At 39.9% G+C, this 27770-nt stretch overlaps 3 protein-coding genes and 2 non-coding genes across 9 annotated transcripts in view; 2 read left to right on the top strand and 3 right to left on the bottom strand.

The window, feature by feature from the left end:
- Positions 1–3090: 3090 nt before the first annotated feature.
- On the top strand, positions 3091–14875 carry LOC102297164 (transcriptional coactivator YAP1). 2 transcript variants are annotated; one of them, XM_005945358.3, is made up of 9 exons: positions 3091–3616; positions 3948–4177; positions 5950–6149; positions 6899–7053; positions 9288–9389; positions 9631–9734; positions 9935–10053; positions 10422–10522; positions 10814–14875. In XM_005945358.3, the coding sequence occupies exons 2-9, from the start codon at positions 3977–3979 to the stop codon at positions 10990–10992; spliced, it is 1161 nt and encodes a 386-aa protein (XP_005945420.1). In that variant the 5' UTR covers positions 3091–3616; positions 3948–3976; the 3' UTR covers positions 10993–14875. The 2 variants fall into 2 exon arrangements, with proteins under 2 accessions (XP_005945420.1, XP_005945421.1); XM_005945359.3 differs by lacking the exon at positions 9288–9389 and having other exon boundaries at positions 3093–3616.
- A 2244-nt stretch (positions 14876–17119) lies between these two features.
- On the top strand, positions 17120–24960 carry birc2 (baculoviral IAP repeat containing 2). Of its 4 annotated transcripts, none has more exons than XM_005945356.3 (13): positions 17120–17220; positions 18579–19433; positions 19515–19795; positions 20816–21118; positions 21282–21570; positions 22272–22371; positions 22518–22596; positions 22689–22737; positions 23158–23400; positions 23511–23609; positions 23987–24142; positions 24249–24290; positions 24423–24960. In XM_005945356.3, the coding sequence occupies exons 2-13, from the start codon at positions 19340–19342 to the stop codon at positions 24614–24616; spliced, it is 1929 nt and encodes a 642-aa protein (XP_005945418.1). In that variant the 5' UTR covers positions 17120–17220; positions 18579–19339; the 3' UTR covers positions 24617–24960. The 4 variants fall into 4 exon arrangements, with proteins under 4 accessions (XP_005945418.1, XP_005945417.1, XP_005945419.1 ...); XM_005945355.3 differs by lacking the exon at positions 17120–17220 and adding an exon at positions 17552–17741; XM_005945357.3 differs by lacking the exon at positions 17120–17220 and adding an exon at positions 17552–18264.
- A 2211-nt stretch (positions 24961–27171) lies between these two features.
- The window catches only part of rpl23a (ribosomal protein L23a), a 2489-nt gene continuing 1890 nt past the window's right edge, over positions 27172–27770 (bottom strand). The window contains exons 4-5 of the mRNA XM_005945360.2: positions 27428–27497; positions 27172–27236 (exon numbers count right to left, since the gene is read on the bottom strand). Coding sequence (XP_005945422.1) covers positions 27222–27236; positions 27428–27497 — 85 coding nt within the window. The 3' untranslated portion in view covers positions 27172–27221. The remainder of the gene's footprint in view (positions 27237–27427; positions 27498–27770) is intronic.
- On the bottom strand, positions 27313–27381 carry LOC121812152. Its single transcript, XR_006052887.1, has one exon. It is a non-coding gene; the product is annotated as a small nucleolar RNA SNORD42 (small nucleolar RNA).
- LOC121812153 lies at positions 27568–27639 on the bottom strand. Its single transcript, XR_006052888.1, has one exon. It is a non-coding gene; the product is annotated as a small nucleolar RNA Z17 (small nucleolar RNA).

Genomic DNA, 27770 nt, shown 5'->3' with positions numbered 1-27770 from the left:
ATTTAACATTTAGATTTAACATTTAAAATTCTGTTTTAAATATGAAAAGTTACAAATATTTTACTAAATGTTGTAAAAAATGACTTGTTTTGAGTTAAATGTGGAAAAGTGTTGCCGTTAATTTTAGCATGTTTCACTTTACAAACGGCGCCCCATATCATAACAGCCAAAATATAAACATACACTCTGTGGCTTTACTGGTTTGTGTGGCCAGACTGACTGATTATCTGGCTTGTTGCCTTTGAAAGGCCAACCAGCTGTAGCATGATATTTATCCGACATGAGATGTATGAGAATAATAATTGTGTTTAACAAGCTCCAGAGGGAAATAGCTACCCTGGCTGTGTCTGTAACAAAATCCACCTAAAACCAACTGTTTTACCTCCTTTGTTCCAGCGCACGACTTCCCATAAAACGCAGCTGTTTAACATTCTGGAGGTGAACCAGCGACAAAATGTGTTTCCCAGAATATTCCCTAAATAATCAAAAATAAACCAACAGCTGTCACCACATAGGTTTTATATTGCTTTCGTTTCACACTTTTTTTTATTCTGGTTTCAATCTTAACCATTTTTAACGTTTTTGAATACTCTCCAAAGCCAAGTCCTGTCTTTCCAAACCAGTTTGTGTCTCTGAGAGCAATTCTTTACCCGCTTTGTTTGTGGCGTGAATAGGCACCTGATAAGTTGCCTGTGCGTGACCGCTGTAGTCATGCCCACTGATTTGGCAGAGAAACGCTGCTGATTAAAAACCGCATGTGGAGATGATTTGATCTGAGACAGCAATCAAAAGACTGGAGAAACGATCCTCGAATCTTCGCTCCTCCTTTTGTACATTCCGTCTAGTAATGAGACGTGAAACCCAACGCGCTGCACGTTTCAGGTGTCAAGGTGAGACACTGCCATCTAATGCGTAGTGCTGTGTATTACATTGCATTTATGGTAAGGTCCACTGATCTGAATGTTTTAAGCATCCTGCTTTGAAACCTCAGACACATAAAACAATCGAAAACATCTTAATGTATGAATTAAAAAAAAAAAATCAGACACTGGACTGAAAACAATCCTGTAACTTTATTCTTGCTTAGAACAGTTCATGAATTTGATTTTATGAAAATGCAATATGAGTGACAGTGATGTCCTAAGCCTGACATTTAAAACATTTAAAAACAGTCTGTGCAGTGCTGTGAAAAAGTAAGAACACAATCTTTAGCAGCAATACCTTGAGGCTTTCGGTGTGACAGTCTCTCACATTGCTTGGAGGGAATTTTCATCCATTATTTGCTTCTGTTCATTGAGGTTTGCAGATATTTGTATATGCACAGCTGTCTTAAAGTCCTACCACAGCATTTTAATGAAAATGAGGTCTGGACTTTGCAGCAGCACTTTGATTATTTTCTTTTTCAGCCATTTGCTGCTGTACTTGGGATTATTGTCCTGTTTTCTGACCTAATTTAGCTGTCAAAAAGATGGCTTCACGTGATCTATAGAGCTCATGATTGACTCAATGAGGTGTCCAGGTGCTGCGGCATCACCCTTCCACCACTGCGCTTGACCTTTAATATGAAGTGTTTGTGCTAATGTGCAAATATCTCTATTTTAGGCTAATTTGTACAAAGGACGTCTTATTGTTTGTTCAGATCCAGCTTTGTAAAACCTAAGCTGTGCTACCATACTCTTTTAAACAGAAGACGATTTTTCCTTGCAAACCCTCGAAAAAGTCATGCTTGTTCAGCCTTTTTCAGTCATACCTTCATGAACTTTAACATTTAACCTACTAACTGAGGTCTGTAGAGTGTGAGATGTAGCTCTAGGGGTTTTTTACCCTTCCTCTGAGCATTTCACTGTCTGACCTTGGTGTGAATTTGCTGGGGCGTCCACTCCTGGGAAGATAGCAGCGTAGTGTTAAAACATACCTGAATGGTCCAGACCAGCAAACTGTCAAAAACATCTGCTTTTTTTTAGAGTTGCCCGCACTTACTGGTTATCAGTTAATCAAGTGCATTTAATTCGCCTGGCTAATACTTACACTTCTTACACTTTTATTTCACATGGAAGCAGTGCAGGTCACTCAGTTTAGCCAGCGAAGTGGGACTCGCAGATATTTGAGCCTGTGAGTGTCTGTGAGAGGGCAGAGTGTCTGAAAAGTGTCTGCTGACCTTTTCTTCACCTTCAGCTTATGCAACTTGCCCATGTATACAGACAGGAGGCCGTCACAGCACTTTAGTGCTCACAGTGGTAAACGTATGTGTTACACCGTGTTGCTATCTTTGTACTTCACTGGTAAAATAATGGGCCTCAAATTGTATAGACTTCTCTAAAGTAATGACTAAACAGAGGGGGGGACACACACAATATATAAGCCAAACTATATATTTTGATAATATATAACTTTACACAGTCTAATAACTCCATCTGTGTTTTAATCAGACTGGATTGAAGGTAAACAAACTGGTTTCTAAAAGGTGATCGATACAGAAAAAACCTAAAACATCTCCAGTGCTTGACTGTAAAACATTATGAAGTAAATAAAAATGTGCTTACAGAAACAATCAGAATGGAAAAATACTTTTTTATTTGTTTTAACTTTTTTTTTAAAGCTCAATCAGGTAATTGGCCTACATTTTTCACGAGGCATGAGTTCAAACTAACTTTTTCACTATTTTAAAATTAAAAAGTCAAGCATTTATTCAGATCAATAAGTCGTCAAGTCAAAGTTTATGAGCTAATATAAGACTCGGGCGCCCCCCGTGTGAGCTGCTGCCTTTGGTGGGTTATACTGAACTGAATTAGTGGACGCACTGCAGTCCAGAAAGACATTTTTCTTGAATTCAATCTGTTGGCCAGCTGAGCTCTGAGCTCACTGTAGCGCGTGTTTTCCACTAGAGGCAGGCGCTGTGTCCTGCGTGCCTGCACGGGACAAACAGGCTCCGGCTGGCTTGGCCTCATCAGGGGCGGATGTTTTCTCAGTACAACTTCCCAATTTCCCCACCCAACCCCCAAACCAGACGAGACCCAGGCCCGGACTCAAGAAGTGATCCCCCACCCACCTATCCCCTGAAAGTATATTATTGCGCTTGTCTCTTTCCCACCTCCCTCCTTATCCGCATTTGGCGCTGTGCTACTTTCATCAGCTGCACTGGAAAACCGCACAAACTGGAATCAAAAATCTAGGCAGAAAGTAGAATGACGCTCATTTCCGTCCATTGTAAGGGCTGAAAGTGACTCACATGATCCAAGTGGAGGTGTTAAAAAAACTCAAAGTCGTTTTTTGTTCCTTCTTATTGATAGTTCACACGTCTGTCCTAGGAGTGAAGTATTTCCCCTGCAACTGCGGCAGCTTTAAAGCCTGCAACCCCGCCCCTTCGCACTATCACGGGAATCTAGACTGAAAGCTGGATGTGAAAAAAAAAAGTTTGGAGGTCTCGCAGAAACCACTCTTCTCCTACCAGCTTCCATTTATGCGTTTATTCTTTTACTTTGGGAGGTTTTCGGCTGAGACTTTGCGTCAAACCTGGGTGTCTTCCTGACTGTTTTCCCGGCTGAGATTTCTCCGACTTATTTTTTTCCTCTGCAGGAATACAGAGAGAGGGGGGAAACGGTCTGGCTGCTTAAAGGTATGTGGGAGGCATGTTGTCCACCGCTAAGACTGAGTTTGCTCTGAGATCCGTGCTTTAAAATGCGATCTTTCGACTTCTTTACAGAATGATTGACAATCTGTTCACATCTGATTTACTTCCGAGACATTAGAGATTGGAAAAGAGCCACAACGACGCAAAAGTTCAAATGGGGTGGTGTTGGTGGTGATTGGGGAGGGGGGGGGGTTGGTGGGCAAAAAGTGTAAACAAATCCGATCATAACTCCAGCACTTTGACGGATCTAGTCTCAGCGGGCCCGGTGGGGGGGTTTCTCTCCTTGTTTGTTTATGTTATTTCACTTTTTCGACAGATTTGTTTCGACAGCAAACTTTTGGCGACATGGACGCGCACCGTGGCGCGCCTCCGGCCGGGCAGCAGATCGTGCACGTCCGCGGGGACTCGCAGACGGAGCTGGAGGCCCTCTTCACGGCGGTGATGAACCCCAACGCGGCCAAACAGCCTTCATCTCTCCCCATGAGGATGAGAAAGCTGCCGGACTCCTTCTTCAGACAGCCGGATCCCCGGGGCCACTCCAGACAAGTACTAAAAACAGCCGCTGTTCTCTCACCATGCAGGCTTACAGAGCCGACTCTGCATTACACTCTTACACTCATGGCAAATCACAGCTGTGCAGTGACCACAGTGATGCAAAGCAATCCAAAAAACCTGCAGTCCGACAGAGTGGGGACACGACATGTTCTGTATGAGCAGGCAGGAGGAGGGGTGAATACTTTAGAAACACATGGAGCTGATGCATTACATTCTGATCCTTTAGGTTTTTCCTTGTTTACACATGCAAAACAAATATTAGAAATATAAAAAAGTAAGTAAAATGGAGCGGTTTTGTGGGTAAATAACAGCTTAACATGTACGTTTTATAAGACCTGGGGAATCTTGTTGCTTTCCTCCCTGCTTCCACATGGGTGGTAAATGGTTGCAGCTCAGGGTTTAAAGGGAAGTTGTTTACTTTAAGAGAATTTATTGTGCAAAAACACCAAACACTTCCTGCTGCTTCCATCTTCCTGATGCTTTCATCTGTTTATCTAAGTGTCAAAACGAGACGTCTTAGAAATGTCAGCCAGCTATCGCAGACTGCCGCTTCATAATACAAGTGTAAAATATTGCTCTTTAAAAAAAAGAAGGGTTCAAAACAGTGTCTGTCCTGACTGACTGTCTTACTGAGGTTATTGGATTGTTTTCCCATTTTTCTCATTGCCGAATGCCTGCCGAGTTCAGTATTTTGTGTTGAGACTAAGAAAATGATATGAGTTGACTGATGATTGTATGATTCCTACTCTTACACAGATAGTTTTAACCTGTTGTGTTAGCTGTCTTATATTTGTAGTCCTTCTGGCCACAGTAAACAGTTCAGCTGTGCTGCAAAATGATGCACGGCTCCCTATGTCTGACCTGCTCGACGTTTTCAGGTTTATGCAAAAGTGGCTGCTTTTTTTTTTTTTAAGATTGTAAGTTACACTGCAAAATTATCAAAGGTAGGAATTTACCAACTTTGAATCTATAACTGTAAGTTGACGAGGATTTCACTTTATGCATAAAACCTTAAATGACTGTATCTGTTAAAGATTCGCCTTGTTTTTGTATATTTAAAGTGTTTCAGATATGTCCTTAACTCTACCATGTTAGTTTGCTGGAGGTGGCAGAAGTGAAGATGCTAAGATTTTCTTTGGGAGTGACCAGGATGGAGAAGATTAGAAATGAGTGGAGAAATAGAGACAAAGTTAGAGAGGCAAGGCTGAGATGTTGATGGAGCTGCCAGGCAGGAGGAAAAGAGGAAGTTTGTAGATGCATTGAAGGAGGAGATCCAGAAGGCTGGTGTGACAGAGGAACAGGGTGAGATGGAGCAGCTGTAAGAAGATTGTTATATGTTATAAAGGTATTGGTGAGATTCACAGAAGCCACAGGGAGAAACATTTGGATTTTCTTGTGACTACAAAGCACCTGTCATCTTTATCATTTAAAATTGCATAACACTCTGATTTATTTCACAATCATCAGTCATACCTCCTTAAACGGTTTCTTATATTTGTAGATGTGACTCAAACATGAGACTTCTTGCAGTGTGTCAGACTTGATCAGCAGTAACATCGGGACAACTGTGTGGAAAGCAACACTAGTACTGTGCACAGCACTGCGTAGCACTTGAGTTTGAACATGACCAGTTTAAATCTTCTTCCTCTTAGTGCTCACTCTGGTTTCCTTCCAGATCTTGTTGTCCATCCGGTCGGTTTATGTTTCTGATTGCCGTTTGTGGTTTCGTGACAGAGTTGTTAACCCTGCTTGTTTCTCGTCAGGCCAGTTCAGATGGAGGTGTGTGCGGCTCCCAGGCTCCTCATCACGTCCGCGCCCATTCCTCCCCTGCTTCCCTTCCTGTCAACTCCCTCTCCACTCAAGCAGCAGATGTAGCAGCAACACCAATCATACCCGATGACATGCCACTCCCTCGAGGTTGGGAAATGGCCAAAACACCGACTGGCCAGCGTTACTTCCTCAAGTAAGGTTAACCTCCAGTTTATCTGTGTTGCATCTCTTCTGCTCTGCAGGTTATTAGAAAGGTTGTGTAGGAGGAGCCCCGTTCATCTTGTTCCGATCCTCTCTGTTGTGCACTGGCACTCATCCTGTGTTGCAACAAGTGGTTTTCACAATTTTCCAAATCTCAAGGTGGCATCTTATAAGAGTTTGATCACACTGATTGTTCAAGTGATTAATTTACAGTCACATATGCTGCACTTTTGCTTGACAGCTTCCTGTAAAAATATGATAAAAATCATCAATAGTAGTTCAGGTTACGTGGATCATCAAACTGACCCATTTCAAAGCTAATTATATTTGCACCAAGAAACGTTTCTTTAGATTTTTCACTAGATTTTTTTCCTGCAACAGAAAGCAGTGCAAACAATGTGATAAAAAGTGATGGGAAACAGTGAGGAGAGGCATGCAGGAGTGCTGCTGTAACCAAGGCCTGAAACAAATTAGCTGCATGCAGCCAGAAAATGTTCTGACTAGTTTTGCAACCAGTGCGGTTGTAACTTCACAGGAGCACATGGCCTGGCAGCTGACACTCCTGACAAAGGTCATTGTAGTTTACAGCAGCACAAATGTTGTCATTTGTCTGTGTGAATGTGATTGTGTGAGTGTGTGAGCGTCTGGTCGTACAGGTAAAGCAGGTCCGAGGCTCCTTATCCAGCAGGTTACAGTAGTTTAACAGTCACAGATACGTTTAGACTTGTTGTGTTTTTTCAGTCACCTGGATAAGACAACCACTTGGCATGACCCTCGCCTGGCACAGCTTCAGTCAGCTGCGGCTCAGCATCCCATCTCTGGCCCTCCGGTCCATGCCCACTCCCTCAGCAACCCAGCACCTACAACGCAACCACAAAACATCAACCCAGAGAAAGGTATCACTCTGCTAGCTCCTACAAACCCTCAGCTCGCCGTCCAGTTTCTTTGAAAAGCACAGACCTGCTTCTGATAATAACTCCACCTCCGGTGGATCAGGTCTTTGCTGGGTGGGATTTCTTTATCCTTTTGGTGGCTCTAGTGATTGTGGTGGGAGCAAAATCACAGAGACGGGACTCTTGGATTTCATCTGAGAGAAATCAGGAGTTTTCCTTACTTAGATGCAGGTTTTCCAGTTAACTGGACCGTCTTATCTTTAAATAAATTAAAATCTAAAGGTCAGTTCACCCAAATTGCAATTATTTATATATTTTCTTTGGGGGTTTTTTGACGGGTCAAATGACAGACTGACTGTAAATGTGCGTGGAGACAGCATGGGGGACTGCATGAAACAAAGTACACTGCTGCGTTTTGATGCAGCTGCACAATAAGAGATTTCTTTGTACATTCTTACATGTATGTGTCAGAAAATGATAAAAATCAACCGGTCTTAAAATTAGTTAAATACAACGTCAGATAAACAACAACAAAACATGACATATTACATCGTGTCACTGCTTTAAAAAAATAAAATAAAAAATTCAAATGTAGAAGCAGTGTGTGGGGAACAAGCTAAGTGGACCCTGACTGTTTCCTTAGGAAATTCGAGGTGAAGTAATAGCAAATGCACTTGATTAATTGATCAACACCATGTTTGAGCAGCTATGAGTGAGTATTTATTGAGCAAAGACGACCACAATGATCTTAGATAAGCTGATGTTTCTGGCCATCGATCTGCAAAGGATTATAAAGTTATACAAGGTTATATAAGGTCTTCATTGTACAGTGAGAATTATTCACACGTGGAAAATATTCAAGAGAGTTGCCAGTCTTCTCAGGAGTGGATGTCCCAACAATGGTCAGATTATGCAATGCTTAGAGAAACCACAACAAAAAGAGCTGCGTATCAGACTTGACAGGATTCAGTTGGTTATTAAATGTTAAAGGTCATAGCATTACAGTTAGAAAAAGACTGAACAGGTAAGGCTTGTTTGGAAAGGTTGCCAGGAGAAAGCCTGCATGGCTCGGCTTTGCCAAGGTGGATCTGGACAAACCAAAAGACTTCTGGAGCAATGTCCTTTGGACAGGTGAGACCAAAGTAGAGATATTTGTCTGTGATGCACAATCACGTTTCACAAAAGCCAAACGCAGCATATCAGCACAAACGCCTCACATTAACTGTCAAGCACGGCAGTGGAGGAGTGATGATTTGGGCTCATTTTGCAGCCACAGAACCACAGAATGTGTTACTTCAGCATTGTAACAGTGAGTCAGACTTCCTCCAATCATGCTCACACACTGCTTCTGCATTTGCTTTTCATATATATATATATAAAATAAAAAAATTGTAGGGGGATGTACTTTCTTTTTGCAATGTTTTTTTTCCCCTTTAAACTTTCAAAACAAAAGTTTAACTAAATTTATTTTTGCTTATTTAATTTTCTGAATGTAACTTTGCTATAACTTTTCCTGCTGCGTTCAGTGAGAAAGACCTTAAAATCAAAAATTAAAGTCCTCCAGATGACTCCAAAAGAAAGACACAATTATTGAACCGACATCAGTATTTATTCAATAATCACCAGTGTAGATGATTAGTGATTGTTAAAGCAGATTAGAATAATATAGTTTGCCTTAAAAATGTGTTACATTATGTCAGCTTGTTTCTCCTTTCGATCATGAAGTTAAAAATTGTATAAGAAACTGTTCATATACAGTAATCAGTCAGAATCCCTTTTGTTCCTGTTTAAAAACCTTCTGCTATGTGGTCTCTAGAATTTCCTAAATGGTGATGGTGCTTTTGTAAAGGGGACTTCTATATTTTTCTGTTGTAATTTGGGTGAACGAAAGCATTTTTTCAAGAAAAAGAAAATTGTGCAGTCCTTTTCTGTCTCTCCACCCCGGGACAGTACCATAACGAGGTGATAGTAGTCACCTCCCCAATGCCTTAAACGCACTGCATTCAGAGAGGATTCACACAGATTAGAATATTTTTCCTTCACAGGAAACACTGTAAGTATTTACCCTGTAACCTTCACTTCTATCCATAAAATCTTTACAAACTAGAGACAACACAGAAATTAAAGGACGTGGGCCATATTCTACTCTTTTTTTTTTTTTTTTTTTTTTTCTCTCAGTACTCCATGCTCTCCATCTACCATTTGCCTTCTCACTGTGTACTTTCACTGCTGTTCAGGTCCACTGCCTGAAGGCTGGGAGCAGGCTGTGACTGCAGATGGAGAGATGTACTACATCGATCACATAAATAAGAACACCACATGGGTCGACCCGCGTCTAGGTAGCACACTATCAAATTTGTGTCTCCTAAATTGACAATTCTTGTTTGTCAATGAGAACTATTTTGTTCCAATGTCCACCATCACAAGTTGCTTTGTGGCAGCCATAAAAAAAAAAATTAAAAAAAGAAAGATCGCAAAGTTTTGAAAAGTTTTCCTCATAACTGTAAATGCTAAAATGTTGTGAAAAATATTCAGGTAATTCTCAAAAAGCATCTCTTCCTGTCGTTTTCTGTGTTACAGCTCAGAAGATGAACCCAAGCATCCTTGGCATGGCAATGCAGCAAAGTCAGGAAAAGGACAGGCTCAGATGCAAGCAAGGCATCCCTCAGCAAATCGCACCACAGGTCAGGGGTCAAACTACCCCCAAACTCTTGCGCTTCATTTTAAGTTGCACAGTTGTGTCCATAAGCTGCTGCATAGAGAAGTTTTTCTTAGCTTACTTAGTTATCCTGTGCTGTATATCAGGTGTTCAGTTCAGTTTCAGTTTGAGTTTGAGTGTAACACAAAGTCATACAAGTAGGTGTGTGTGCGTCTTGCGTTTCAGGATGTAGGAGGAAGGAGCCAGATGCCCGGTGGGATGGACCACGACAGGAGCGCACAGACACTCGTCCCGTCTCTGGATGTCAGGATCAGAGCATCGAACCACGAACCTACACTTAATGGGTGAGTGGTGATCATTGAAGTCATGGGTGTTGACTCATAAGAAATTTAGAAGTGTTTACCCCCGCCAAAAAAAATAAAAAAATAATCAACTTGATCTTCACAGCATAACAAAAGCCTTTTAAATTTCAGGGAGATCAATCTGTCCAGTGAAACGTAAACCATCGTAATTCCATGTCCACTAAGTGGGAAGCCAACAAAAAGATCTGTGGTCACCACCTGCAAACAAATATTACATAAATTAATATTTCCAGAAGGCACTGGCAGTTCAGTCACCAGAAGAAGTTGATGTATCTGTAATCTCTTTAAAGTCTACTGTGAGCTGAGATGCTAAAACAAGGTAACTGTGGTTTGCATGTTTCTTTGTGCAGTGCTCACTCTCGCAATGAGAGCACTGACAGCGGTCTGAGCGTCAGCAGCCTACCCCGCACGACGGACCACATGCTGAGCTCTGTGGAGCACATGGACACTGGTAATGTACCTAAACACACAACATCCATGACACAAAAACACAGACTTGGGTTTCTGTGGTGGGGAAATAAGGCTTTTGATTAATCATCCATCCACACTCTAGCTAAACCAAATTAATGATTAACACAGTGTAAAGATCTTATCCTAGCATCCTTTGTTTTTAGTTGGGGTTATTTTGTGAGAGCAAATGTGTCGAAACTTAAGCCACTGACAGTGAAACTGAAATTCAGTGCAGTTTGAAATCTTTTGAACCTTTTGTTGATTTAAAGCAACATTTTTCTGATTCGTTCAGGTGACTCGGAGCCCCCCTCGATGGCCTTGCAGGACTCGATGCCCGTGCTCCCAATGTCCGAGGGCGAGGAACTGATGCCCTGTATCCCAGAGGGTCTGAGTTCAGACCTGCTGATGGACATGGAGACCGTTCTATCCGGCTCGCACATGGACAGAGACAGCCTGCTCACCTGGCTATAGACACGACCAGCCACTGGTCCAAATGTAATTTGGCATCAAATTTCCATAACGTGACTGAGAATTCTGGTGGATTTTTGGCTCCAAAGGTGGTACAGAACAACATTACAGAGAGAATATGCTACCGTTGTGTGATGGATAACCTAACACTACTCACATCCTGAGGAAGAAGGTGGTAAGCTGCTGGTATTTTACTCTTTTTGGCCCTGGTTTTAAAGAGAAGCACGACAGAACATCCATGTTTTCATTTTTCTAATAACACTCCATTCTTTTTAGTCTTTACTTGGTAGCTGGTTTGGAACAAACTTCTAAAGTGCCCCGTTATACTCATTTACAGGTTCAGAATTTTATTTTAAATGTTTACTTGAAAAATCTATAAATGATTTTTTTTAATGCTGGTTTTCTCAAACTGTACATTTAAAAATGCTCTGTCATTTACACTCCTGTCTCTTTAAGATGGTCACTAAAAGGCTGCTCTGTTTGGTTGGTTGAAATGACAAAAGCAAGGAAACACTGAAGAGGTTATGAAGTTAACAGGTTTTTAACAGTTGAGTGCAAGCAGAAAAGCATTATTCACATTAGGATTAAATTCAATAGTTGATTATTTTCTCTCACAGAGAGCATTTTGCATGTAATTAAGGCTAAAATCACAGCACTCCTATAGTTTTTAACGTATGTCAATGATGTTTCTGTCTGGTCGAGGAACTCTAACGTTAGGTACATTTATAATTACCAACTCTGTTGGTGATATAAGGGTGGCCTGCATCTGGATTTAACTAGTTCCTCGTGCTTGCTTTTGGGCTCTGCAAAACTGCCAAGTGGGTAATATGTGTTACATAGTGAGTTAGATGAGTAACGGAGGAAAAGCCTGAACTGCTTAGAAAGCTCCTCAAACTGTTTAGCAATATCATGAAGTCCAGTACATGGTGTGGCATGCAAAAATTAATTGTAAAACACTTTAACCAAAAGGTGGCAGTGTTTTACAATAAAGTTTTAGTGTAGTTGTCCACGCAACAAAATGGAAGTTTGTTTCTGCCACTTGAAAGAAAGATCTGCAAATTCTTTCTAAGTTGAAATTTATCTCAAAATTTAGATTTTTAAATTTTTAAAGTTCCAAGTTAAGTTAAAAGTTTGAGATAATTAAAATTTTTAGGAAGTATGTTTAATTATCACCTACAAAAATAAACCCCAAAACTGTGCCATTAACAAGCTTTCTTACACCCAGAAATGCATTATTTTATGTGTTTTTCAAAATATTGTGTTACTATCCAAACATATGAACTTTAATGTTTCTTTTTTAAAAATTATACTTTTTTTTTTTTACCCAAATTATTAGGCTTAATATGATAGTAGCATGAATTCTGTACACATGTCACACTAACACTAACTTTTATCATGTTTGAACAGCTCATGCTGATCTCAGCAGATTAGCTCACACAGAGTAGAGACTACACTGACACAGTGCGCCGCCTTGTGGTTCAAAGTGGTATTACAGAAGAGTACAGGCCAGCCCCATTTACTCTTCAGCTGATATCATGTTTGCAACACACAGACATCATCGCTACAATAAGATCCTTTCAACATTCACAGAAATAACAACAGCATATTAGGGGTACTTTAAAAAAAAACAGAGTGAATTCACAAAAAGAGCATTTCAAAAGAATAAAAGTGGTACAGAAGCGATACGATGTTTTGTTACACACACTTTTAGTGGGTTACGTCAAAACAGCCTCTAAATTCAGATTTTTAAATGTACATGAGTGCTAAAAACAACAACAACAAAACAAAACATTCCTAGCAATCAAACTCAAGAACTAACACTAGGTGCGTAATACCTGACTAAAGACCCCCTGCTGAAAAGCTGCCACTGTTCTGGTTTAGGGACTTGATGCACTCTTGGTGTGACTCTATAGAATTTGTCATGAATGAAGATGCTAAAAGGAGTCGCATTTACTTCCAAACCTTAAAAGCAGTTGTTTGAAATCCTCACAAGCAGAAGTATTAAAACTTGGTCTAAAGACCTGACAATTCAAAGTCTGCCATTAAATAAAAATAATAAAAAGAGCTACAGAGTGATGCCACCATACAAAGGAGTCTTAGTTTGAAGACTAAAACTAGAATATAATCTGCTTTCAGGAGTCCTCCTCACACAGAGAGGAACTGTTACAGAGAACATCTTCAGTGAATGATCTCATGATCACTGTAACGCAATGTCTCCCAATACAGGATTTTCCCCCGGCAAACGGTAATCCCAACTCATCTGGTGATTTGATGAAGTTTATTAATTAATTAGCCCATCTCTGTTCTAAAAAGAAACCCTCACACCGCTCTGATGTAAAATCTCTGCATATACAGTTACTAACATACAGGTTTTACTTGTCTTGTTGCCATGTTAGGTTGCATTTTATTCCCATGATTTTGTGCACACAGAACTGGATTGAAACTTCACAAGTATGTGTTAGAGGTTTGTTATACTGGATTGCGTAGCGTGTGGCTGCTTTGTCCACTCCTTTTCTTTGTTGGGTTTTTTTTCTGACATAAATTAAATCATCTGCCAGCATTCCTCCAGCTTTGATAATTAAACTGGTTTATTCCCTTTTTTGGCTTGAGGCAATCCTAATTATTCTCCTTGTATAACACCAAAGCACCACCTCCACACAGAAAAAACGTGCAAGCCAAGTTTGAACTTCTCAACTGCAAATCAGCTACAATTTTTATCATTGCTGTTTATTTTTCAGATGCACTTTTCTACTATTTCAGGCATCCAGTCTTACCCCTTAGTTTCCCAAATTGCAAATGCATCAAAATTAATGGGGAGGATGTCAAAGGCTATTTGATTTTCTCATATTCAATGAAACGATAAGTCATGTGTCTGATTTACATTATATTATTTTTAGAATATCTTGTAGAAGATGCAATCTTTCATTTGGGCTTGTTGTTTATTAACCAGTAAAATTTACTGCAACAACTAACCTGTTTCACAGTCTACAGCTACTTGATGTAGATTAGATGGTTTTACAGGAAAGCAGCATCATACCAGCAGTTTTGCATGGATAGGAATGCATTAGATGCCTGGAATAGTAGGAAAAATACAATATTATCATAGAGAAATAATCTTTTTTTAGTGCTAATAAGATATTGATTTGCTGCCACACTGTAGAGTTAGAATTGTTTGTGGATCAAGCGAAACGTGTCGTGCTTCATAAAAGGACTTCAGCATAAATCAAAGATCCTGTTCTGACTTCTCCAAAAAGAAAAATACTAAATGCGGATGCTGTGTTTGTAGTATATATTGTACTCTAACTGAAAAGGCTATCTGAAGTTGCAATGCAGGAGGCAAGCATCAGCTGGGGAGCAGTTTAATTCTCCCTTATTAGTAAAGCTATGTAAGAAGTGTATAATCTGTTTGGTTTTTTTTGTTGTTTTTTAACTGCTCTGTTGTTTCTGCAGTGTGTGTTTGTATATTTTATCTAAAAGTTGAAGCTTTTAATTGTTGGTGAAAGAATTTCCTCTAACCAGCATTGTTAAATATATCTATTAGTATACAGTATAGAGTAAAAAGGTATAATTAACCCTCCCCCACAGTCAACGTTTTGTGATGTTTCCTAAAATTTAAGTACCAAACTTACTGAGCGGCTTACTGCTCATACACACAGTGCAACACACTACCTAGCCTAATATTTATCTGAGGATGCATGACACTTGCTATGTATGTTACATATAATGACTTTTGTTATCCTATTTACAGAAAGTTTGGACGCAATCAGACTTATTTTATACCTTTTTATGCATGCGATTTATATAAATGTTCTTTGTAATCATTTTAAAGGAGTTTCTGTTTAACAAACTTTTATGTACCCCTAAATAAAAACATTGTTTCTTGTGATGTGCTGAGTTTGTATTGTACTTTTCGTACCAAACAAAATACTCTCCCTTACAGTTCTGAGGTTTTTATGTATTAAAAAACAATAAATGTAATAAACTTACTGCTTCCATAGGAATTAAGAGGGTATGAAATTCACTAGATTAACTGATCATCAGCAGGTGTGGGCACCTCTATAAAAGCAGACGTTTTGGAGCATTCAGGTGTGTATTAACACAATGCCTAGAAGGAAAGACATCAGCAACGATCTTAAAGAAGCGGTTGTTGCTGCGCATCCATCTTAGACCGCCTTTATTTCTTGTTTTCAGTAGCAACCAATGCTTATGATTGTCCCAGAGCACATTTTGAACAACACCATGGGCATTTCACATTTCACACAGGTGGCTAGTTGTTACACTCTGGAAATGAAATGAAGGTGAGTGTTATTAACTCTCTGGGGTTGTATAAGCGGTTATAAATCATTTTGTAATGACATTATGAAAAAAAGAGAAAAAAAACCCTCCTTTCTATTGGTGGAAAAATGTACCATGTCAACCAGTTTAACATGGTTGTTTAGGAAGAGGGGAAATTTTTGGGAGTGATGGCAGAGACGCATAGAGAGAGCAAGTTTCGAGATGTGACAGATTTGTGACGTTTAGCATGGAGTGTACAGTTAGTGTGTTGTGTTGTCTTGTGTAGTTAGTATATTCGTTGTTTTGTTTTGTGTGTCAGTAAGGCACTAATGAATGTCACAAAGGTAGATTGCAATGTAAACACTGTCCCCAGGTGGATGCTGGAGACAGTGTCTGCTGCTGCCTGCATGCCTGCTGCTGTCAGGCCTGCAGGTTTTAGGCCAGATGCATTGGCTGCATTTTTAGATAAATAATTGTATATAACTTTGTTTACAAAATGTGTACATAGGTTTTCATAATTTATTATTTATTATTGCATTTCAAGTTATGAAAATAATTTGCTTACTATTACTAGGATTTGTTTTTTGTGTGATTTCAGATCAGTTGGGCTAATACAGTATGTCAATGGAAAAATAACTGTAAATTCAGACATGTGAGATTGAGCTGAAAACAATGATACCAAGCAAGGCAAGGTAAAATAAATAAATAAATACATAAAGAAACAAAACAATTTGAAGATAAAAATACAAATGTAAAACCAAAAGTAGCCAAAAATCACCAATTATACCCTGGACCTCAGAAGGTTAACTCAAAAAAAAAAAAAAAAAAAATCTCGGGTATAAATTGTTGTTCATGACTTGTGCAGGTTTCTGACATTTTGTGTAAATTACAGCAGTATTGTAATTTTTTCTAACAAAAAAGTGTGAAACTTAAGTTAGAATTGTTTGACTTGTTTTGTAAATGAACCGCCCCATGTTGTGGACCTTTCTGGATTTTATATTTATTGGGCTACATATTTATTTATGGCTATATGATACATATCACATGTGAATTTGGATTTTATGTCACTGAAATGTTTAATTATGTGGGCTACAGAAAATAATTACATTATGGACTATATTTACCACCCAATTTGATTTCCATGCCATCCTCATGCCACCCTAAGAACATTTCTCCAGGTCTGCCCTTGTGAAACATTGGAGTTGACAAAGGGTTTTGTTTCTTTCTTTCTTTCTTTTTTTAACCATAAAAGACACATTAATGGAAACTCATTCCACTTCATAACAACTGGCAACACAGATGCTATCAACCATCCAACCCACAGCCATGAGCATTGTGCATGCTCCTCTTGTGCTTACATGGGTGGGCACTCCAGCTTCTTCCTACAGCCTAAAGAGGTGTGTGTGTGTGTGTGTGTGTGTGTGTGTGTGTGTGTGTGTGTGTGTGTGTGTGTGTGTGTGTGTGAGTGAGAGAGAGAGACAGAATATGTGTATGAAAGATTGCCTAACTGGCAACCTGTACAGGATGTTAAATACAATAAAAAAGATTAGAAAACATTTTTTTTATGTATAAATACTTAAATGGTGATTTTAAGCTGCTTGATCACTCAGTTATTGAATCAACACCACTGTCAAGTGTACTTGCTTTGTCTCAGACAGCATTTGGGGCTGTCTCGATTCTCGGTACATTAACGTGTTAAGCAAATTCCCCCCAAGGGGGGGATTTGCAGAACAGTGAAACCTTTATTCATACTGAAATTTTAAATTATTCAGAAAAACAAAGACTTTTGCCGTTGAAGGGAAACTTGACGAAATTTTAAGAACTTCACGCTGTCCATTGTGACTTGTGGGGGCGTGGTGTGAAGGGAAAGCCCGAGCCACATGCATTCAGTCATTCACGGGTTTAAAATGATTCACTGCATCGAAACGACTGCCTTGTGTTCACCAAGCCCTCTATGTAAGTATCTCATTTAATGGAATTTTAAAAAATGATTTTTATTTTAATCTAATAATCCTAAAAGGTGACAAGATTTAAACTTGTGTCAGACTGTTGTTGGATTACGAATCTCCTGTAAATGTAAGAACATTTCTATATTTTTAATTCATCCACGAAGTCTTACATAAAAAGGTGAGTAGTATTAATAAGCTAGCTCATGTAATGTGGCTCTTTTTGTGTTGTTTAATGTGAGCTGACACAAAAACTGATTACTGTAGGGTCTGTTAGTGTATCAGTGGATTTTTAGTGGATTTTATCAGTGAAATACGAGCGAGAACATTTTTGAAACAAAACATGCCGTTTTTAGTTTGTTATCCATCCAACGTGGCGACCTTTGGGACCCCAAGCACGACTTTCGGATGTAGGGACTTACCTGTGGGATATCTTATCGATTCATTCATATTTTGGTTCGTTTTAACCGGAAGTAAACTCGTGGGGGCGTGACCAGAATTTTCGGGACTTTCCGAGCATATTGGAAAGCGGTGAGTTAGCACAACACTGGAAAGGACATATCACGCCACGTTGCTAATAACGTACCGTCTGGCGTTTTGCGTCACGGACATCAGCTAGTTTTTATTTCCCTTCCTCAGTGTTGTGGCCCCGCGCGTTAACGAAGCGGAAAGTGACTGCAATTCATGTTAGCAGCCGTTAGCATTAGCAAGCTAACGCCCGTTGCAAAGCTTATAATCATATCTTTCTTTAGCTGCTTGCTAACCGTGCGTTTTGGTTCATACTTTGTGCGAAAAAAAAATGTAAATAAACCAAGTGCCCTCCTAACCTGACATGTTAATTGTTAGGACACATTAAATGGCTAAGACGGGAACTCTGTTGCGTAATTACAGACAGCTGATGTGGAAAGTACCTGGCGGAAATACCGTACCTGCCACTTCAGTTTACAGCAAGTCTTGTCCCTTTTCTCCAAGAATGAGAGCCCACGTTTGAATGCGGGCTCTCCTTGTCAATCTTCGCACTTTCAGTTTTGATTTATTAAGAAGTCAGTGTCAGGTGGGTTATAGGATCGCTCCAGCGATTTTTCACATGAAGGTCAGTAGATCTGTCACAAGGTCTAGCTGCCATTTGTTGTGTAATGGTTTTGCTCCGAAACTGCTCTCGAAAGTGACAGGAATCGATCCTAATTTTATGTTTCAAATATATCACTTTGGAGACTTAAGCTTTAGCATCAAAACAGTATGACGTTTGTTTCTGTGAAACTGCCGTGTAATATTATATCAACTGAGCCTGCAAGATTTTCACTGCTGAAATGGCCATGAAACATAACTACAGTATGTCTTATGTATGTTTTTTCTTGTCATCTACAGATTCTGCTGATATAAAGGAGGCACTCGTGTTACCCCTGGAGGATTAATTTTTTTTTTAATGTTTTGTTTTTATTGAATTATGAACCCTTAAACACCCCAAAAAGGGATGTCCAAGATGGGGGGAGGGGTTTGAGAGCAGGAATTCCTTGGTCTGTGTGTGTGTGTGTGTGTGTGTGTGTGTGTGTGTGTGTGTGTGTGTGTGTGTGTGCACACATCTGCTAGAGGCAAATTTTTAACATGTTTTGTTTGTTCGCATAACCATATGCTATATGTTTGAGTTGGAGCGGTTTGGTGGCATGTCAGATATGAGTTTCCTAAGCGTGCATAACGATCCTGGGTGATGTCATGTTTACGTGTGCATTTTACTCACCCTGTGTCATTACTGCAGAGGATGGATTTTGTTTGACGTTCATCTGCGTTAACTGTGGCTAAAAGAGAGATGCTGACATTTAGGCAGTTAAATGTTTAGGTTCAGGTGTGCCTCTTTGCTAGGCATAGGTAATATGCATGCAAGTAAAGATTGCATCATGGTTGTGGTGAAACTAAGATTTATTTATTTTTTGCACAAGAGCTCTTAAGCTTTAATTATCTTGATCTCGCGAAGAGCTCCCTCCTCTTTTGCATCCTTATCCATTCGTCTGCTTACCTCTTCGGGATTACTGAGTGTGTTTGTGTGAGAGAGCAAGACCTTGGGTTTTCTCAAACCCCTCTCCCTCAGAGGGACATCTCTTTTTCCTTATCTACTGCACTAAATTCCCAAAATGGAAACTCTTCTTCAGCTTAAAAACAATCAGTTTTTAATGGGTCTGTTTCGCAATGGGCCTCCACCTGAACTGCAATATGATAACTCCTCAGGTATATATGTACATTTTTTTTCTTTTTGAATTTATTTGTATCTTACCTTTGAAACTCAAACAATTTGTTTTTAATCTCTAGAGCTCTTCCGCATCTCAACCTTTGCTCGATTCCCAACATCTGCGGTCACCGAACGAAGTCTGGCGAGAGCAGGTTGGTTCTACACCGGCGTGGGTGACCGCGTGCAGTGTTTCAGATGTAACGTGACAGCTGAGGGCTGGCAGCCCGGCGACTGTCCAACAGAGAAACACAGACAGCTCTCTCCTTCCTGCTCCTTCATCCAGAGCCTCCCATCTACAGCCAACCTCCTCTCCTCTTCTCATTCCGCCTTCTCCCCTCTCCGCATTGTCCCAGCGATACCAGTAAGATCATCAATGCATGCTTCTTCAAATAAGAGTTATTACCACTCAAATTTTGGAGTCACTTAGAAATGGCTTTTTTCAAACCTGTGGTCTAGAGCAGGGGTAGGGAACTCGAGAGCTGGTGGCCAGCAGGTTTTACATGTCCTTGATCCAACACAGCTGATTTAAATGGCTAAATTAGCTCCTCAACATGTCTTGAAGTTCTCCAGAGGCCTGGTAATGAACTAATCATTTGATTCAGGTGTGGTAGATCTAAAACCTGCAGGACACCGGCTCTCGAGGACTAACATTTCATACCCCTGGTCTAGAGGATCATCCTTTGTGGATTTGATCAGTCTAAAAGTTTTCTATAAAAATATAAATTATAGTAAAGAACTTGCCAGAATATTCTTGAGTCAAGAAATTAGTTATTCCATCAAGTAATTTCCAAAAACATTGAGAACTTTAACACAACTCTGTGTACTGCTACTTTCACAAACGAGCTCAGTCAGCCTTTTAGCGGTATCATTTAATGAGACTCCAATGTGGGTGGTACACCATCTTCCACATTTTCCTATTCTAATTAGAGGTAGTTTTTGGTTTTCAGTTGGTGGTAGTGGTACGCATTATTAGAACAAGAACCTTTGAGGAAGTGGGAATTTTGAGGCTCAGCTGGGCAAATTTATTGTTCTATTATCAGAACAGTTCTCAGCTGTGCTAGTATAATTGACAAAGGGTTTTTCTAATGATCAGTCACCTTTTTAACATGATGACTCACAGGCAACACAATGCCTTGTTCAAAGATGGATAGATTAGATTAAATTAATCATTTACAAGTGTTATAATCCCTTTGATGTTAGATTAAAGTAACCAGTCTTTTTTTTTTTTTTAATTAAAGTTTTTCTTATTGATATGTTACATTTCTCTCAATTTCTTTTAAACAGTTATTCTTAATAGTTCTTCACAGTAAGATTAATAGATTAGTGCCCAGAGGCACTGAGCTGTCTAAGTTTTTTTTTTTATTTTATTTTTTTTATCTAGCTTTCTGGTCCCGGCCCAGCTGCTGCTAACACAGCAGTAAGCCAAGGTGAAGAGCCTGTTGGCTACCTGAATATGGCCTTCTCTGCTCCTCCGCCCTCCAGCCCACTGAGCTCGCGAGGTGTTGAGGACATGTCCCACCAGAGACCAACATGCCACAACCCAACCATGCGCAGAGAGCAAGACCGCCTGGACACCTTCCATTCCTGGACGCTCTCAATCATCATGCCTGCTGAACTCGCCAAAGCTGGCTTCTATTACCTAGGGCAGGGCGATCGAGTGGCCTGCTTCAGTTGTGGAGGACAGGTGTGTGTGTGTTGTTGTTTGTACTGGGTTTATTCTGCTTAAAGCCCTTTGTTAAAACAGTTATTTTACAATATAAAAATATGAGGCAGTATTATAAAGATGGGCAACATCATTCAGACACCAAACTGATGAAGTTTGGTTTTGTCTTTCTTCCCCTTTGCAGCTAAGTAACTGGGAGCCAGGGGACAGAGCATTATCTGAACACCAGAGGCATTATCCAAACTGTCGCTTTGTCCGAGGTGACAGGGCTGACAATGTGTCGCTAGCTGGTGCAGCAGCAACTGCATCCTTAGCTGCGAATTCCCAGATGTCTTCAGGAGCCACAGTCCTCACCAATGTGTCCAACCCTGCCATGCAGCAGAGTGAGGAGAGGCTGCTCACTTTTGTTAACTGGCCATCACGTATCCCCGTCCGCCCAGAGCAGCTGGCTAAAGCTGGCTTCTACTACGTAGGTATGGATGCTGTCAAAGAGGCACACCTGTTCAGTGACCTTGACTGATTTACCTTCATTAATTGACGTGTGGAACTTTTTATTGGGAGGTTATGCTACTCATTGGCTGCTGTCTGTAAATAAGGTGCTGTATTCTTCTAAAGTGGCCAAAAAGGCAGTTAATGCTAGTTTCAATATAAAAAATTAATATGGTTGAAAAACCATATTAATTTGTATGTTTTTAGTGCCAAAGTCAGACCCTTGCACGTGTAAATCACAGATGGAAAAAGTTTCTTTTGACTTTGGTCATTATAAGAAATGCTTACTAGGTGATAATGTTCCTGGAAATTTACTCAGAATCTTTCCCTTACATGAAGTGGTTGTAATGCCAGTAACTTCGGAGGGTTTTCCTGCTGTTTTTGAGGGAGTTCCACAGAAGAGTTTTTCTTATAGAGTTTCTCTGATTTCACTGGAAAGTCCTCAAATAAAATATATCAAGGGGACACCTGGTTATAAACTCAAGTGTCATAACGAAACTAAAGCATCTAAATGTGATGAGATCAGTGCTTTCGAGCTAAAAGCAAAATGAAAGAAGTGAAAAGAAGGTGTGTGTGTGTGTGTGTGTGTGTGTGTGTGTGTTGTTGTTTTTTTCTTCCCCCCTTTCTTAAATTTGCCCAAAGCTTCTTACTGAAACTGAAAGCTCTTTGTTTGCCCCTCCTGAAGGTCGTAATGATGACGTCAAGTGTTTCTGTTGCGATGGAGGCCTGCGATGCTGGGAGTCTGGAGATGATCCATGGGTGGAACATGCTAAGTGGTTTCCTCGGTAAATACTGCTGTTGTAAAGTCGATTTGTCGTCAGTTTTATCCAGAACACAGTGTGCTGTAGAAAAGCGCTGCTTAGGCAAATGGTGTGCGTACCTGCGGTGGTTTATGAATGTTTGTATTCTTGTACCTCTCTTTTAACTGCAGGTGTGAATATTTGCTCCAGGAGAAAGGACAAGACTTTGTTCACCAGATCCAAGCTCGATTTCCTCGGCTTTTTGAGCAAGTTAGTAAAGACAAACACATCTGAGATTTAGTTCAAACATGTGGTTTGGAATGAGTCAAAAAATGCTGTTTTCTCCCTTTTTTCCACAATAGCTTTTAACAAATGGAGACAATAACTCCAGAGAGTTTGTGGATCCACCAGGTGAGTTTGGAAAATGAAATTCTTTACATTTTTGAAAGGTTTGTTTAAAATCTCCCCAAAAAGAATATTTAAGAAAAGAATAAACTTTATTGTCCCACATAGGATCTTTAACCAGCAAAATAAGACAAGATAAAAATGAATTCTACCATAATATACTTGCAGCAAACATTCGAGTGCACAACAATGTGATTCCGGACCTTTTAAACTGAGCAGAGTCCTTATTTAAAAGTGAAATAGATGTTGGGAGGACTGAGAGCAGTTGAGGGTGATAACTCATGCTCCAGAGAAACGATATAGGATTGTTAACAATTTTATGAGTCTGATGAATAAAAATGTTCTCATATTCTGATCGGAGAGACTGGTGCTCTTTGTTTTCTGTTAAAACTGAAATCCATAAATGTCTGCTTTCTCTTCACTCAGTGGTTCACCTCGGTCCTGGAGAGGAGCGGTCTGAGGATGCCGTCATGATGAACACCCCCGTGATAAAGTCTGCTTTAGAGATGGGCTTTGAGCGAAGTCTAGTCAAGCAAACGGTCCAGAGCAAAATCCTGACCAGTGGAGAGAACTACAGGACAGTCCAGGAGCTGGTCTCAGACCTGCTGAGTGCAGAAGATCAGAAAAGAGAAGAGGAGCGAGAGATGCTGGCAGAGGCGATGGCATCAGGTGGAGTTGACATTGATGCTGTTCTCACTCCCTTAATTTATGGAAATGTAAAATCAAATCTGTTTAGGTGTTCTGTTGCAGTGAAATGATAATCTTTCCTTTCCTTTCAGATGGCTTCACCTTTGTGAAGAGACACCAGGCAGCTTTGATCCAACGACTAAAGAGTGTTGAGCCACTGTTTGAGCATTTAAGAGATCAGAATGTGTTGAGTATGTACATTTTTCAGCCCTCATATCTCAACAAACACAATTTTTGTCTGAATTCGCATCCGTTCTTGGTTAAATAACAAATGAAAATCGGAAACATAATTTTGTCAGCAAAACCCGAATCATAGAGCCAGAGTTACATTTTTGTGATTTTAAAAACATGGAGACGAAAGACCTGCACCTGGTGCCGATGCACAAACCTAGAGTGTTTGGTGTCAGGGGCAAATACTGTTAAATCAGATGGTGGATTTCTGGGTAGCCTCTGTTCTCAGTTTTAAATAAAGGTACAACATAACTCGAGGTGCAACAGTGTAATATTTTGTTGCATCTTTTATTTCAGCTGTTTAAAGTGTTTCACGTGTGCCCTTCTTTACCTGCAGGTGCTGAGGAGTATAGCGGTCTTCTGGCTCAGACATCTGCCCAGCAGCAGACTGCCAGGTTGATAGAGCTCATCCTCACAAAGGGAAATGCGGCAGCTGAGGTCTTCCGCAACTGGATTCAGAAAAATGACGTCCACCTGCTCAGAGATCTCATGGGTATGTGTGTAAGCAGTTCAAATACAGACGGGTTTGCACTGGAAACCATGACGGGGATCAAACTGTAGCTCAGTGGTTAAGTGCGTGATGTCTTTTCTGCTTGTAGCTCAGTCGAACGAAGCTGCATCGCCAAGCCAGGATCTTTCAGGTATGTAGCCTGAAGCAGAGCTCACTGTCCTGTTAAATTGTTTTGTGTTCAACTCACTTTAATGTTTAATTACCATCTCTTCATTTACCTAATTTTTTTTTCTTTTTTTTAAAAATCTCCTTTGTATTACAGACCTCCCAATGGAGGAGCAGCTGCGGCGCCTACAGGAGGAGCGTACATGCAAGGTGTGTATGGATAAAGAGGTCAACATAGTCTTCATCCCCTGTGGACACCTGGTGGTGTGTAAAGAGTGTGCGCCATCACTGCGAAAGTGCCCGATCTGCAGAGGCCTTGTTAAAGGCACAGTTCGAACCTTTCTCTCATAAGCAGGAGATCTGCTGTCACAGTTTTATCATGTAAATCTAATTAATAGGCTACAGTTTATATTTATTGGAAAGGGTGGCAGGGTAATTGCACACCTTTTTTTTTTTTTTTTTTTTTTTTTTTCAACTTGTATGACTCACAAGTTTGTAGATTTATCTACATAACGAGATGAAGCTCACAGACTAACCGTATCTGAAAGTGATGTAGAGTTGTAATGCTCATGCTTTTACTTATACTTTACCCTAAACTTAACAAGTCAGAAAATAGATGAAAACACAATGTTCAGTGCAATCTTGTCTACAAATGACATGCTTGAATTTTAATAAAACAATCACTTTCAGAGTTACATCTGTTATTGTGGTCTTTTCATTCATGCAGTAGATGTGTTTGCTACTGAGATAAAAAGGCACCTTTCTTTTAAATCATGGATTCTATCAAGCCCGATGATGATAGCTGTTAAACAACGATCATGACTGTAGTGGCATTGCTTTCACTGCTGTTGATATATTAATTGTCCTAGTTTGTCAAACATTAACCTGCATGTGCCAAAGAAAGTGTCAGTGCAAGCTGAGTGCCATATGTTCACTCTTTAAATTAAGCCACAAAGAGAAACTGCATCAGATGATTACAGGGGAGTCATGTACAGTAGGTTGATGCTTTCAATACAGAAGTAAAGAAAGTACTGTGATTGTCTGGTGACAGGAACAATTACAGAGGGCATAGATCAAAATGTCCTCAGTCTCTTCAGCAGCATGACAAAACAATAACAAATAATGCAACAAATCAAATAATTGATTAAAAATGAAATACTGTCAAATTCATGGCTAAAGAAAGTGTAATTGTTCAAATAGCATATTGTCCAAAGAAATTGTCACCATGATGTGTTTTTTCAAGTGTAACATTTCTGTATAGACCAGACACAGACTGATTCCCAGAGTGAGTCTGCAGCACTTTGGCTCTGCACACATGCTTCTGGGATTCATGGCGTTCACTGAGCGTGCTGCTCATGGTGAAGTTCACACTCCCAAGAATCCTGTCATCTGGAGTCAAATTTATTATAAAAACAAGCACAGCTGTGACAGCAAAGTATAAATAATGAACCATTCAGCTAGCTACACTTAAAGATTTTCTACATAGTGTACATAACACTATGTACACTATATATGCGATGTTTGGGTTACAGGAAGCATTGTGTGGGTGTGTACAAAGGCATCGTAATAAAATATAATAATAAATAAAGATGGAAGGGCTGTGGTCGTTGAATGATGGAAATTGCACATCTGCCAAAATATTGCACGGAAACAAAAAGAAACACACACAAAACAACATAATAAATAGCAAGTAGCAGCAACAGAATGATTGTAAAAAAAAAAAAAAACCTCTTAATTTGCATTTATGGTTCTAAGAGCCCATGGGTAAAAGTTGTACTTGAGTCTGTTGGTTTTGCACCTAATGAATCGGAACCTTTTTCCAGAGGGCAGGATGTTGAAGAGGTGGTGGTTAGGATGGAGGTGGTCTTTTATAATTGCCCAGGCTCTGGAGAGACATCTAGAGCCAACAATGGAGTCCAGGGTGGAGAGTGGACAGCCGATCATCTTCTCTGCAGTTCTGATGACCCTCTTTATTCTCTTTTTATCAGCTGTTGTACAAGCAGTGTACCACACGGGGATAGTGTGCACCAGCACACTTTCGATTGTGGCTCAATAGAAATACCGTATTAGGTCAGTCTGCAGCCTTTCAAATCTCAGAACCCTCAGGAAATGGGAAGCGCTGTTGGGCTTTCTTCACCAGGGCTGATGTGTTTGTGGTCCTCGAATATGTGGGTACCCTCTCCATGCAGTCACCCTTTATGGATAGGGGAGGGAGATCGGCTTTTGGGATGCAGTCGCTGGTGCAGATGGTGTATAGGAGAGGACTCGGCACACATCCCTGTGGTGAGCCATTGCTGAGTGAAAGGGTGGTTGACTGATTGTGATACTTCTGTGTGTACCGCCATAATGTGCAACAATGCCTTGTCACACTCTTTTGCTGTGGAGTGAACCAGGAATGGGTGAGCACTGCTAATATTATGTATAACTGACAAATATTTAAACTGAAAATAGAGCAAGCAGATGTTTAAATCACAAATTTCCCCTCTTCTTACTGTGTTCTTTTGTGCTCCAAAAATATCATTAACATGTATAAACTTTTATAAAATGCGTAAATACAGTCAGTAATCTCAAACTCGCTATCAGGAGAGCTTAATAAACTAATAAATTTAGCAGGTTCTCATCGTCATCAAAGCAGATTTGTACTAAAAAACTAAAATTAGAAACTGCTATCAAATGTAAGTGTTTGTATAAAAAAGGGATCACAGCCAATCGCTCACAGGTTGATAATTAAATGTAAGTGCTTAGATAAGCACTGATTATTTCCTATGCTGGAGAAAAGTGCACGCATTTCACTTTCAGGATGGAGCAGTATTTCCACAGCTTAACTGAATCATAATTACAATAACTCAAGTGTTTGTCAAAGGTGTAAATTACACTCCAAAAAACACACAAGATGACTGAAGAGCTTGTTTATACAAATATTTATTTTTATTCCACAAGTCTCTTCGACTGCTGTTTAGATGATGCCAATCTGCAAATAAAATAAAAAAGGATATTAATTACACAATGTTCATCAACAGAGTCGTCACATCTGTATCTGCACTGTTTTGCATCAGTGGTTCCTTTGAATGCATCACAGACATTCAGAGCAAATATAAAGTTTACATCACATGCACATGACTGATTTGGCTTCAGAGAGTCAACAGCGGAATAAAGGCTCACCTTGTTTGCAACATCCAACGCATCGTAATCAGGTGCGAGACGGACGTACGCCTTCTTCTCACCATCAGGCCTGCACATAAAGGCATGTTTATTCACTACTGTTCACTACAAACATGTTTAGAATGTTTGTTTTTTAGATTGGTGCATCAGAAGTTTAAAAAACTGGAATCATGCTTTTTCATACTTTGATCGCTATTACCATCATGTGCACCAAATTGGCTGTTATTGGCTATCAGATGTGGCAAATTCAAATTCATTACTGGGACATAGATGGACAGATATCAGGCAAATCATTTACCAGAAGGCTAAAACAAATTACACACACACACACACACACACACAC

The sequence above is a fragment of the Haplochromis burtoni genome, unplaced genomic scaffold (assembly GCF_018398535.1).
Source record: "Haplochromis burtoni strain Fernald_Lab_line unplaced genomic scaffold, NCSU_Asbu1 Contig_447, whole genome shotgun sequence".
NCBI lineage: Eukaryota > Metazoa > Chordata > Actinopteri > Cichliformes > Cichlidae > Haplochromis > Haplochromis burtoni.
The sequence above is the reverse complement of the archived record's forward strand: the minus strand, read 5'-3'. Positions and strand labels throughout refer to the sequence as shown.